The 13778-nt window shown below is 54.3% G+C and overlaps 1 protein-coding gene across 11 annotated transcripts in view; it reads left to right on the plus strand.

Annotated features, from left to right (window-relative positions):
* The window catches only part of Pcnx3 (pecanex 3), a 23390-nt gene extending 10450 nt beyond the window's left edge, over nt 1–12940 (plus strand). For 10 of the 11 annotated variants that reach the window (XM_085833966.1, XM_021151594.3, XM_029472458.2 and 7 more), the window contains exons 20-35: nt 46–196; nt 1816–1960; nt 2264–2441; nt 4119–4227; nt 4353–4482; nt 4892–4950; nt 5049–5264; nt 5933–6186; nt 9963–10193; nt 10320–10423; nt 10588–10735; nt 10829–11059; nt 11144–11418; nt 11734–11867; nt 11948–12246; nt 12328–12940. In XM_085833966.1, the coding sequence (XP_085690092.1) occupies nt 46–196; nt 1816–1960; nt 2264–2441; nt 4119–4227; nt 4353–4482; nt 4892–4950; nt 5049–5264; nt 5933–6186; nt 9963–10193; nt 10320–10423; nt 10588–10735; nt 10829–11059; nt 11144–11418; nt 11734–11867; nt 11948–12246; nt 12328–12522 (2859 nt within the window). In that variant the 3' untranslated portion in view covers nt 12523–12940. The remainder of the gene's footprint in view (nt 1–45; nt 197–1815; nt 1961–2263; nt 2442–4118; nt 4228–4352; nt 4483–4891; nt 4951–5048; nt 5265–5932; nt 6187–9962; nt 10194–10319; nt 10424–10587; nt 10736–10828; nt 11060–11143; nt 11419–11733; nt 11868–11947; nt 12247–12327) is intronic. The other variant, XM_085833965.1, reaches the window with a different exon arrangement.
* The last annotated feature ends 838 nt before the right edge of the window (nt 12941–13778 follow it).

The following is a 13778-nucleotide window of genomic DNA, read 5'->3' on the forward strand; positions in this document are numbered from 1 at the left end:
GGGCTGACCATGCTGAATTGAGCCCCTTGCCTCTCCCTTCTGCAGTCAGTTCTGGGCTTCGTGTTGTATGCGCTGGCAGGAGCTGTGGGCTTCTTCACGCATTACCTGCTGCCACAGCTGCGCAAACAGCTCCCCTGGTTCTGCCTCTCACAGCCTGTGCTGAAGCCACTGGAGTATAGCCAGTATGAAGTGCGAGGTGAGTACCACTGGGCCGGGCAGAGTCAGGCTGGAGGGCATCCCAGTGAGAAGTGTGCTTCTCTGGGCTGCGGCTGTCAGTGAGCACCTGCTACTTCAGCCCCCATGCCCATTCCTCTCCCTGCCCAATGCAGTCTCTGCTGGACTCCAACCCTGTGCACTGCCCTTGCCTTGCTTCCTGCTGTCTCTAGTGGAAGAGGAATCCAACATTTTTAAAAGGAGTTTAATGTTTTGAATTGCCACCAGTGGGTCAGAGCCATTTATTGCTTGTTGCTGGCAATATTTAAAAATTAAAAAAAAAATACACAGGCTGTATTCAAAAATATTTTCTGGGCTGGAGAGATGGCTCAATGGTTAACAGCACTGACTATTCTTCCAGAGGTCCTGAGTTCAGTTCCCAGCAACCACATGGCGACTCACAAGCATCTGTAATGGGATCCGATGCCCTCTTGTGGTGGGTCTGAAGACAACTTCAGTGAACTAAATACATAAATCTAAGAAATAATAATAAAATAAATCTTCAAATTTTTTTTTTACATTACATACATCTTTAATCTCAACACTTGGGAAACAGATGCAGGTGGATCTCTGTGAGTTTGAGGCCAGTCTCATCTACATAGTAAGTTCCAGGTCAGTCAGGGTTACATAATGAGATCCTATTTCAGGACAAACAGAAGGTTGGTATGGCTGGAGAGATGGCTCAGCGGTCAGAGCTGGCTCATAATCTGCTGTTAACTCCAGTTTGAAATCCGATGCCCTTTTCTGGCCTTTGCAGGCACTGCGTGCACATGGTATAGGCATTTATGCAGGCAAAACACCCATACACGTACAATTTTTGTAAAATGCTTAGAGCATTTGGTGTTTTAGTAACAGAATTTTGGGTGCGTGCGTGTATGCACTCCCACTGCACACATGTGGGGTTAGACACCGCCTCCTGGTTTCTCTGTTCCACTCTGCTCCTGGGAACTCATCAGTGTCAGTGGCTGACGAACCCTCGGTCCTTTCTGAATGAGATGATAGCTTTTTCCCTCTTCCCTTCCCTCCTTACACCCCTCCTCTGAGCCCGTCTTCTTGCTCTCTCTCAGATTCATGGCCCCCTTTTTTAAAATTGTTGTTACACATACAGGCTAATCAGTCCAAATACTATTTGTTTGTAGCCCTTGTTTTTCTCAAATAATGGGAAATTTTGCTTCTTGGGCCAGCGTCTCTATCTGTTTTCCTTTTGCTGCCTTAAACCAAGAGAGCTTCCCCCTCAGAAGGCCTGCAGTTTGCTGTCATCCCAACCCCTCGGCCTATTCAGTATGACCTTTGCCTACCTCTGGTAGGTGTCTAGGAGGTTTTTTGGTCAGCTTTGTTTCTACAGACAGTAAGACCAGCAAAGCCCTGTTCTCCAAGCCTGTGACATGCTAAGTGGCATTTAGAGCCCCTTCCTGTTGGGCTCTTCATCCTCATTCAGAGCTGTTGGCAGTATTCCAAAGTCTCCAGGGACCGAGGACAGCATAGCTGGTTTGCCCACCTTCCTGGGTGCTTTCCGGCCCTGTGGTGCCTAGTCCTCTGGGCTCCAGAGAGGCGCCATGTTGCGGGCCACATGCTGGCTGACAGCTTGCCTTCCTGTTCCAGGCGCTGCCCAGGTGATGTGGTTTGAGAAGCTCTATGCTGGCCTGCAGTGTGTTGAGAAGTACCTCATCTACCCTGCTGTGGTTCTCAATGCTCTCACAGTGGATGCCCACACAGTCGTCAGCCACCCAGACAAATTCTGCCTCTAGTGAGGACCCCTGTACCCCACCCCTGCTGTTGTGTGTGTATCCTCCTGTGATTGCCACTGAGGGATGGGTAGGGCCTAAGACTGGCAAAACCCAAAGCTGGATGCCGGCACTTAATGAGCTGTCAGTTGGAGCAAATGTGTCACTGTTTAGCCCATTCAGAGGTACTGCCCACCCCTGACAAAAGGGCTGTTCTAGTAGATAGCAGGTGCTGAGGGTGGCATTTAAACCATTGGTGAGAGGTGTGTGTCTGTGCCCACCCTACCTAAGGCCCTGCCATGTCTGAATGCCTGCCCCACCCACAGCTGCCGGGCCTTGCTGATGACTGTGGCAGGGCTGAAGCTGCTGCGCTCGGCCTTCTGTTGCCCACCCCAGCAGTACCTGACCTTGGCCTTCACTGTCCTCCTCTTCCACTTCGACTACCCGAGGCTCTCACAGGGCTTCCTGCTTGACTACTTCCTCATGTCTCTGCTCTGCAGCAAGGTAAGCTGCTGGTTGACTCAGACCCAGGCTAATGAGCAGACAGAACAGAACTGTTCTATCAGAAGGGGAAAATGTGTCCTGAACCTGCAGCCTTGTAGACCCGGATTGCTGTAACTGTGGGCTTTCGCAGTGGCCTGAGGGAGCGATACCTCCAGTTCCCCCTGCAGAGAGCAGGTTGAAACTTTGAAGGGGAACTTGCTTCAGGCCCTCCTGGGAGTTGGTGGCCAGTCAGACTTCACAACCACTTTGCTCAGAATCAGCCAGATCTGCCTGACCTAGTCCCCTGGGTGTTCTGAGCTCTGCCTCTCTGCTGGCCAGTGTCTTGAAGTTGGGTTCCGAGCTGAGAGTGTTCCCCAGAGCCGAGAGTGTTCCCCAGAACTGAGATTGTCCTTTAGAGCCTGGGTGTATTGCTATTCTCTTGGGTTGTGGGATTGGGGGTCACATGGAACAAAGGACCATTCCCCACTTTCTGAAGGCCTACCACCTGCCATTGTACTGGGCCCCAATTGCCCTTTAATGATTTCCTCTTCCTTGGCTTTGGTTTGCTGGCAAGCTTTCATACAAGGCACCCTTCTGCTTTCTTTACTTTGTTACTAGAATTTGAATCCAGGGCTGTGGGAGTGCTGGGCAAGGATCCTACCGCTGAACTCTTCCATCAACCCTCTTTGACTTCTTGCTTTGAGATAGTCTAAGTAGGCTCGCCTGAACTCACTCTATAGCCCAGGCTGCCTCGAAACTTGTGACCCTCATAAATATCTGGAATTATTAGAGAGCTGACCCACCAGGCTTGCCTTAGGCCCTTCTAAGGGCAGGGCCTAGGGTCATCTCTTGAAATCCTCACTAATGATTAAGTAACAAGATCAGAGCAAGTCATTTGCCTTCTCTGTGCTGATCTGACCTGGGACTTTCCAATCTGTGGACTAGGGAGAGCAGCAGGAACCCCCCCAAGGCATCATGGGAGTTAATGTGGACTAGGGAGAGCAGTAGGACCCCCCCCCCAAGGCATCATGGGAGTTAATGTAGACTAGGGAGAGCAGCAGGAACCCCCCCCAAGGCATCATGGGAGTTAATGTGGACTAGGGAGAGCAGCAGGAACCCCCCCAAGGCATCATGGGAGTTAATGTGGACTAGGAAGAGCAGCAGGACCCCCCCCCAAGGCATCATGGGAGTTAATGTGGACTAGGGAGAGCAGCAGGAACCCCCCCCCCCAAGGCATCATGGGAGTTAATGTGGACTAGGGAGAGCAGCAGGAACCCCCCCCCAAGGCATCATGGGAGTTAATGTGGACTAGGGAGAGCAGCAGGAACCCCCCCCCCCAAGGCATCATGGGAGTTAATGTGGACTAGGGAGAGCAGCAGGAACCCCCCCCAAGGCATCATGGGAGTTAATGTGGACTAGGGAGAGCAGCAGGAACCCCCCCCCAAGGCATCATGGGAGTTAATGTGGACTAGGGAGAGCAGTAGGACCCCCCCCCAAGGCATCATGGGAGTTAACTGGCTAATGTTCTTTGGAGCCATGGCTTCAGGTGTTGCAAGCCAAGTCTAGAAAGAAAAAGCTGGGGTGGTCTCAGAGTCGACCCAGTGGGACTGTTGTCTGGAGGCTTGGTAGATCTTAGCACCACATGTGACTGTGTGTGTTTTATCACCTTGACCTTGACCCTGACCCTGACCCCTGTAGCTTTGGGACCTGCTGTACAAGCTGCGTTTTGTACTGACCTACATTGCACCATGGCAGATCACCTGGGGCTCAGCCTTCCATGCCTTTGCCCAGCCCTTCGCTGTACCACGTATCCAGCTTCTGGTTTCCCTCTGTGGGTGGGGTGTGTGTGGAGAGCAGCAGCTGTGGGCTGCAGAGAGAGGAGAGGGAGGCAGACGGTCCCATGTGCCTGTTACCTCCTTGACTTGTGCCCAGACTCAGCTATGCTGTTCCTTCAGGCCCTGCTCTCAGGGCTCTTCTCTACCCCACTCAACCCCCTGCTGGGCAGCGCAGTCTTCATCATGTCCTACGCAAGGCCCCTCAAGTTCTGGGAGAGGGACTACAAGTAAGTCTCATGAGAGGTAGGAGCTGGTGATCAGCAGGGAAGTGAAGCCTTGGTGTCCTAGCCAGAAAGCACCCAGAAAGGGTCTCCAGAGGGGACAAGTGCTTGGCTTTGGTGGGGACACTCAAGGCAGTGAGTCTGGTAAACAAACACGCAGCAGTCCAAAGCCTCATGGCTGCCTGGCCTCTGGGAGACCCCTCTTGTCCAGGTTTCTCCCTCGTGGTCCTGTGTGAGTCCCTTCATGTCCATAAGTTTAGCTTCCTTATCTGTCAGCTACAGTGAGCTGTCACAGGTGGCATCTACTCATAGCTCAGGGATGTGGGTTCAGAGAGGACCAGGGTGGAGCTTGGGCAGGGGATGTGCTAATGAGCTGCCTGACCCCGGCCCATACATTGTTGCTCTCTCTGAATAGCACTAAACGTGTGGACCATTCCAACACTCGCCTAGTGACACAGCTGGACCGGAACCCAGGTGGGTAGCTATTTGTCCAGGCTCTCACAGGCAAGTTGTCCCCTGGAGGGTGCCCTCTTAACTTGACACCTGCCTATTGATGTTGTTTTGGATCCCAGGCGCTGATGACAACAACCTCAACTCCATCTTCTATGAGCACTTGACACGCTCGCTGCAGCACACACTGTGTGGGGATCTGGTGCTGGGCCGCTGGGGCAATTATGGCCCTGGAGACTGCTTTGTCCTGGCCTCTGACTACCTCAACGCGCTAGTGCACCTCATTGAGGTTGGCAATGGCCTCATCACCTTCCAGCTTCGTGGCCTTGAGTTCCGGGGTGAGCCACAGGCCTGAGCTGGGAGACTAGCAGGGGGCAGAGAGGGCAGGCCTGGGCTGGGACACAAGATTTAGTATTATGTTGAGACTGGATTCGAATCCAGCTCTCAGGCTACTGGGTGATCTCAAGCAAGGTTCTCTTCCTCCTGAGTGTAGGTGTCCTACACTGGCAACCCATGCTTTAGTGACACCCCACACATGCACACACCACCTTTGACTTCACAGGGAGCCGAGGATTACTGCTGAAAGCTGAGGTTTGAGCTCTGATGGCAGCTTCCAGCCAGCATGCCAGCCAGCACTGTAGGCAGCTGTGTCCTTGCTCAAAGGAGCTCATGTGTTCTGTGCCATCTTAAGACAAGTCCCTAAGGGGCATCCAGGGAGGTTCCAGGTACAGCCCATGAGCATCATGACCTTGAGAAAGCCACTCTTATAAGTTTTGGGTTTTGCCTCAATAAATGGGGGAACTGGACCCATTTTTCTCCGACCTACTCCTTTGGCAGTTGGAATTGTGAGGAGAAAGGGTCTCATTTTGTCAGTCCATTCAGTTAGTGGCCTTTACTGGTGTCTGGGTAGGAGCTGAGTGGCAGGGGGTCTAGTGGCTTTTTGGGCACTTGCTAGTGCAACTAGGGACTGTCCTAGTGTCTCTGACTAGACAACCCTGTCCCACAGGCACATACTGCCAGCAGCGTGAGGTGGAGGCCATCACGGAAGGTGTGGAGGAAGATGAGGGCTGCTGTTGCTGTGAGCCTGGTCACCTGCCCCGGGTCCTGTCCTTCAATGCTGCCTTTGGGCAGCGCTGGCTGGCCTGGGAGGTGACAGCCAGCAAGTACGTGCTGGAAGGCTACAGCATCAGTGACAACAACGCAGCCTCCATGCTGCAGGTGTTTGACCTCCGCAAGATCCTCGTCACTTACTATGTCAAGGTATGGGCTCGGGGCTGGGAGGCCGCTCTTGGTGAATTGTCACTTCACAGGCGTGCTGATGCTGCCTGTTGGCTGGAGTGCAGGATGGCTGTTTTGGTCGGGGGAAGCATAGAACTCACTTTTTGAATTCTTCACAGTGCTACCATCAGACAGCCCCGGGGGCCTTGTGAGCAGGTGCCTGGAGTAGGAGCTCCCTATTGTGCCTTCCAGAAGGCCTGTTTCAGGCCCTGAGTGTGGAGGGTGGGTGGGCAGCACATTATGGATCCCTTCCAGGCTGCTGGTGCCAGCTGGGGCAGTTGGCTAAGGTATGTCTTGAGGACCACCAGTCCAGGGCTAGGAGTGTGGTAGGAAGCCTGCCTAGCATGTCTGAGACCCTAGATTCAACTCAGTACCAAAATAAAACCTACCAGCCTTTCCCAGCTTAACAGTGCTGGTGCTTGCTAACAGTAGCCATGGTGGGTAACCATGGGAGCAAGCAGGACTGTATCCTGAAGGTGGTAGGTCTGTGCCGGGCACCTCACCTGATCTGGACAGACTGTCATACACCTGGAAAAGCCTAAGGTGCCCCTGCACAGAAGCTGGCTTCTATAATTGAAGCATTTATTAGGTGGAGGCAAGAGGATGAGGAGTTCAAGGCCAGCTGGATGTGCAAGACTCTCAAAAGGGGTTGGGGGGGGCTGGTTAGATGCCTTCCCATCCAGAGGTCGCGAGGACCTGAACTCCGGTCCTGCGGAAGCTGGACATCCTGGCGTGACCTCGGATCCCAAAGGCCAAGCCAGGGCCTGACTGAGCAATTAGTTTAACCCAGCGGGGAGCTCCAGATTCAGTGAGAATCATTGCCTGGAAAATAAGGTGGAGAGCAACTGAGGAAGACGCTCGCTCGATGGCAGCCTCTGATCCCCACGGGCACAAACGGACACACATCATCTGTAGACATAAGTGATTGGTTGGGGCTTTGGCATTAGAATGTGACAGAGCCAGGCTCTAGACTCAGGCCTGGCATCTCAGTCACTAGATTTTCTGCCTTGTCCTGGGTGGGAGGGAGGGGAGCTCGAGTCAGGCCAGAGAGCCTTGAGACCTGTCGGAAGTGGTGAGACACAGTGAGGTTAGGAGCTCGGCCACAAACTATAGGGATTTCAGGCAACCTAGAATATTGCCTCCTTTGTCCTAGCTCAGTTTACCTGTTGAGAAACAGAGGCTTGTAGGATGTTAGGAACAATGAGGTTCTGTGACACACAGGGAGGGGCATTATGGAAATGTCTCTCTGTTACTGTTCTGTTTCTGTGAAGAGACTCCATGACCAAGGCCACTTATAAAAGAAACCCATTTAGTTGGACTGGCTTACAGTTTGAGAGAGTTAGTGCGTGACATCATCACTGCAGGGAGCATGCGTAGCTGAGAGCTTACGTCTTATCCACGTGGTTGGAACTTGTGAAGCCTCCAAGTCCATCTCCAGTCCACACCTCCTCCAACAAGGCCACTCTTAATCCTTCCTAACCAGTCCACCAAGGGAGAACCAGACTTTCAAACAAGCTTATGCAACCACCATAGAGTGTGATGGGTTTGTGTCACACAGTCCAGGTCCCACGTGCTTAAGATCTGCCCCGAGACACTGGTGACCTGCTGGGGCTAGCCGAGCCTGCTTCACTGAGGTTCCTTTTAAGGTAAACTCACGCAACCCAAGTCTGTCCCTCTGTCCCAGGAGGTGTGGATATTTTCAGAGTCATGTGTTGGAAGAACTGAGAGACCATAATTCCTGTGTCCCTTTTGTCCCTGAACCACTCCTAGGAAAGAGTTTGTAAGGCAGTGCCACCCTTCACTTTACTAGGAAGCAGGCCACAGTGGTCCAGAGGTCCATTCCCAACCCCAGGTCACTCAGTTGTCCAGGTCACCCCAGAGTGCTATGCACTGGTCGTGGCCAGGCATAGGTTGGCACTGAAATGAGCTTGGCCTTGACAGTTTTACTGTCCCTTGAAGTAGCCAGTGTGTCTCAGCCTGGATACCCAAGAAGCTGGGCAGAGTGATACCTGGAGATGTGATAAAGGCACGGAGGGGCAAAGCGTGTACGGACAGTACAGGGCTGGGGAGCAGCTGTACTAGGAGCCCAGGCTGTGGCGGTCTTGTGCCAGACTCTGCCCCTGTGAGCAGCTCTGGTCGTGCTGAGGCACTTTCCTTCCCCTGATGTTCTGCCCTTCCTGTGGGCATCACCTGATGGTGGGCAGCAGGTGGAATGCAGGCTCTGGGTACAGAGCCACCAGCTCCCAGCCACCTGCAGCCAAGCTCCATCCTTGAGGTATTCAGTTTTTGCATGTTATCTTGCTTGCATCCTTTAGTGAACCTTAGGAAAGGTGGGCCCTGTATGATGGCCCCACCACAGCTGAAGAATCAGTTGAGGCTTCTTATAGGCAGTGAGCCTCGTGCAGGAACGCACCGTGGTCCCGAGCCTCATTCATGGCCGGTGACGTGTACCCAGGCCAACAACTACAGAGAGTGCTCCATTCAGGAGCCCTTCCTAGAAAGCCTTGAACTCACACAGAGGGCGTGCCATAGACTACAATGACAGTGTTAAAAATTAACTGCATCAACACATTCCAGGTCACTCCTCCCTGACCCAGAAACAGTGCTTTTTTGATTTTCTTAGTGGCTTTGGTGGTGCCTGGATTTCAGAGATGCTCTCTAGCAGGAAGGTCAGTCTGGAGACCAGAGATCATGTATTCCTGTGCCTCCTTTTAGTAAGCCCTAAGTCAGCAGCCAGCTCTCACCAGACTTTTTCATTGACTGCTGCCAAGGCCACATCTGTGTAGGGAGTTGAAGGACACACCCCGCCCCCAACACACACACTGCACCACGTGCTGCCATGAAGTCATCCACTCCATTCTCCATGTGCTCCACCAGAGGAGCACACATCTGTTTGAGCATTAGCTCTTCCTAGCTATACCCTGGCCATTTTGCCTAGGCATTTAGCCACTCAATGTCCCACCACAGTCACTCTGCTGTCCCTATTGCCTGGGCACTCTCTGTATGTGGACAGCTACACTACCCTCCTCAGCCTGGGCTTCTCCACCACTTAGCCAGGGAGAGGGTCAACCCCATCAGCTTCAGGTCAGGGAGGTACATGGAACCCCATAATCTTGTTGTCTGCCCACTGCTGTCCCAACTTTGCCAGATACTTCTCTCGCCAGAGCTGCTCTCCACTTACCCAACCCCGGTTCAAACACCAGCAAGGGCCCTAAGAGCAGGTGACACTGCCCTTTGATACAAAGTGTATGCCTCTGGCTTTTTTCAGAGAAGGTCTTATGTCTGTCATAGTAATTTGCCTAAAGGGACCTGTGACTCAGGCCAGGCAGGCTCCCAGGTTTGTGGGCAGCGTGCTGTTTGAGCCGACATTCCTGGCCCTGAGGTGTGGATGCTGCACAGTATCCTTCCATTCCAGCCGGGTTTGCTCAGCTATGTGACACTGGGCAAGACTGTCATCTGTGTGAGCCTCCATTCCCCTTACAGATGGGCTGGGTTCTAGGGATGGCAAGAAGAGGACAAGAAGCAGATCCTGCTGCCAAGTGCAGGAGCACTCTGTAAGTGGGGTGCTTCCTGCTGCTTCTCACACATCGTCCGTCCCGGGAGAGGAAGCACGCACTTACCTGCTTAGCTTCCGCGAGCTCGGCTGCGCTGCAGAAGCGGCGTCACAGAAAGCATTGCGGCTCAGGCTGGAGTGTGTTCTCCCCACTGCTGGGGTTTTGGGATGGAGTTGCCCCTGACACCTACCCCTCCTCTCCCAGAGCATCATCTACTATGTGAGCCGCTCTCCAAAGCTAGAGACCTGGCTGAACCATGAGGGCATCGCCACTGCCCTCCGGCCTGTGCGAGCCCTTGGTTACGCAGACTCGGACCCCACCTTCTCACTGAGTGTTGACGAGGACTATGACCTCCGGTTGTCTGGCCTCTCCCTGCCGTCCTTCTGCGCTGTCCACCTCGAATGGATCCAATACTGTGCCTCTCGGCGCAGCCAGGTCAGCTACCTGTCCCTTAGGTCTGCCCTACCCCAGACTCTTGGTCACTCCCTTCACACTTGGTGACTCTCAGTCTGGACTCCAGTCCCACACTGAGCTGTGCTGACTGGGGTCTTTGTGTCATAGCCTGTGGACCAGGACTGGAATTCACCGTTGGTTACACTGTGCTTTGGCCTGTGTGTGCTGGGTCGCCGGGCCCTGGGAACAGCCTCACACAGTATGTCTGCCAGGTGAGTGCCCACAGGCAGCAGAAGAACCCCACAGCCCGTTGGTGTGCTCCTCTCACAGGGATGAGAGACTGCAGCCCCGGCCTCGCCTGCCCTTGCGCTGTTCTGTGGGGAAGAGACAAGCTTCTCCTGGCTCTCCCTGTTGCTGATGCCTTCTCCCCACCCAGCCTGGAGCCCTTCCTCTATGGCCTGCACGCCCTGTTCAAGGGGGACTTCCGCATCACCTCTCCCCGTGACGAGTGGGTCTTTGCCGACATGGATCTGCTTCACCGAGTGGTAGCCCCTGGGGTTCGCATGGCCCTCAAGCTTCACCAGGTAGGAAGACTGCGCCAGGCAGAGTACGAGGTGTGGGAGATGACGCCTTCCCCAAGACAGCAGTCCCTGACTTCTGTCCTCTCCTCCTACCAGGACCATTTCACATCTCCTGATGAGTATGAGGAACCAGCAGCCCTGTATGACGCCATCGCGGCCAATGAGGAGCGGCTGGTCATCTCACATGAGGGGGACCCTGCCTGGCGCAGTGCCATCCTCAGCAACACCCCGTCCCTGCTGGCGCTGCGCCACGTCATGGACGACGCTTCTGACGAGTACAAGATCATCATGCTCAACAGGCGCCACCTCAGCTTCCGAGTCATCAAGGTGGGGCAGATGGTCTTACCCCATCTCGCAGCCCGGGCCCTTCCTTGGTGTCGCTGCCCTGACCTTTGGTGTGGCCCTCCACAGGTAAACCGAGAGTGTGTGCGTGGGCTGTGGGCTGGGCAGCAACAAGAGCTGGTGTTCCTGCGCAACCGCAACCCTGAGCGCGGCAGCATCCAGAATGCCAAGCAGGCACTCCGCAACATGATCAATTCCTCCTGCGACCAGCCGCTGGGCTACCCCATCTACGTGTCACCTCTTACCACATCTCTGGCTGGTAGCCACCCCCAACTGCGGGCGCTGTGGGGTGGTCCTGTCAGCCTGGGTGCCATTGCCCGATGGCTCTTGCGCAGCTGGGAGAGGTGAGCCCTGGCTGTCCCCTAACTTGGGAAGCTTTCTGAGGGCCCGGTGCTCTGGGATTCAGGGAGCAGGAGCACGGAGATGAAGCAGCTTCCTCCAAGGTCACAGAGACGAAGTCCTGCAGTCAGTGAGCTTGGGCCCTTCTCCCAGAGAGGCCCTCTTTCCCCTAGAGCGGGCTTTAGTATTTAAAAGACTATAAACTAGGCAGCAGGATCTCTCAAGAGATGAGACTCCTGGGACTCAGATGTTAGATGTTTCTGTAGGGCTCACAATGCCTCACCCTGGACCCCTCATGCGTCTCCCGCTTCTCCACCCAGACTTCATAAGGGCTGTGGCGCTGGCTGTAATAGCGGAGGAAATGTGGATGACTCGGACTGTGGTGGGGGTGGCGGCCTGACCTCCCTCAGCAATCATCCCCCCTTGGCACACCCTACGCCTGAAAATACAGCAGGTAAGTAGGCGAAGCTGGGCTGAACCTGAGGGTTAGACTGCGGCCCAGCTGAGCTCTTTGCTCTTATCTGTTTCCTACAGGCAGCAGTGAGCAGCCCCTCCCACCAGGTCCTAGCTGGGGACCAAGGCCTTCCCTCAGTGGCTCTGGTGATGGGCGGCCCCCTCCTCTGCTGCAGTGGCCTCCTCCCCGGCTCCCTGGGCCACCCCCTGCTTCACCTGCTCCCACTGAGGGTCCCCGGCCCTCAAGACCTTCTGGCCCTGCTCTCCTCAATTCTGAGGGACCCAGTGGGAAGTGGAGTCTGGGGGGTCGGAAGGGACTGGGAGGACCTGATGGGGAGCCAGCCTCAGGGAGCCCCAAAGGAGGCACCCCCAAATCTCAGGTAAGGAGCCTGTGGAAGGAGACGACCCCAGGAGTTCTCAGGTCAGTTTATCTGCTCATCTGTCTGTCTTCTCTTCCATAGGCCCCTCTAGACCTCAGCCTCAGTCCTGATGTCAGCTCTGAGGCCTCACCTGCCAGAACCACCCAGGACCTTCCTTGCTTGGACAGCAGTACTCCTGAGGGTTGCGCACCATCCGGTGCCCCAGGTGACTGGCCTGTCCCTGCTGAGGAACGCGAGAGCCCGGCTGCCCAGCCCTTGCTGGAGCATCAGTACTAAGGAGCCAGCCTGGCCTCTGTGGATCGCATCCCAGGACTCAGTGACTCGGACTCTGCTGGACTACAAAACTGATTGGCTCTGGCTCTGGGGTCTGCACCCTGACATCTGGCTACTTCAGGGTCCAACTGAGTGACCTAGACTTCTCTCCCTGATCCGTGGCCTGGATATCCCAAATTGAGGCAGCAGCCTCCTAGCCAGGCCCTAAGAGCCAAACCCATGGGCTGGTCCCTCATTGGAGCCCATGGCCAGGACTGAGTTTGCCTCTGGGGCCTGCACTGCCCCCAAGGCTGGCCTCCTTAGCCTGGACCTGGGGCCCGACATGTGGCAAGGGTGGGTTCATTCGTTCTTTTGTCATTTTTCTTTCTTTTTTTTTCTGTGCTTCAGAGACACCAAATTAATAACACTATTTTTGATTTTGGTTGGCAGTTTTATTTTCTGTGGGACTAGGTGAGGTTGGTAGAGGGGCCGAAGGCCGGGAGGATGGAGTCAGAAGGGTGTGAGGGATAAGGGGTCAGACTGCTGGGTCCTCCAAGTGGAGATGAGGTGGAATGGGCTGCCTTCCTCACCAGTCTCTGCTTTTTTTTTTTTAATGGTTTAAGAGCTTTATTATAGAAATGCAGGGGGGGGGGAGAGAAAAGGTATATAGAGAGAGCGGGGGCAGGGAAGGCTAGAGAGGAAGAGAGAGAGAGGAGAGAAGACAAAGAGAAAGGGAAGAGGAGAGAGAAGTGAGAGGAGAAAGGAGAGAGCTGAGCCTCTGCTTTTCAAGCAGTCCTCTGTGCCCAGGTGGCTCACACATTCATCAGCCTTGATCTTGATCAGAGACTGCTCAACCTCACTTGTTCCAAGCGTAAAGAAAATAACAGGTGAATAGAAAGGATTCTATTTTGCTTTTGAGACAGGGGCTTACTATGTACTCCCTATGTACATCAGGCTGGCCTTGACCTCAGATCCACCTGCCTCTGCCTTCAGAGTGCTGGATTTAATGGTGTTCGCCATTGCATAAATGGTAGCCTCTGTAGATCGGTTATCTAGCTTGGCCCAGCCCTTAAAGAGTGAAATAGTTTCTGGCTCTAATACCTGCTGTCTGCTGGGCCACAGCTGGACACTAAGTGGCCTCTAGCGCTCCAATTGGTCTGGAAGGCAGGTACATTTGTTCTCATTTCTCGGTGAAGTCACTGACTGAGCTAGGACCGGGAGTTAAAAGAGCAGTTGAAGGCTGGGACAGAGAACTTCAGGCAGTCCGGGGCTGCTTAGGT

This window comes from Mus caroli, unplaced genomic scaffold, assembly GCF_978045245.1.
Source record: "Mus caroli unplaced genomic scaffold, Mus_caroli_1 scaffold_20, whole genome shotgun sequence".
NCBI classification, from domain to species: Eukaryota; Metazoa; Chordata; class Mammalia; order Rodentia; family Muridae; genus Mus; species Mus caroli.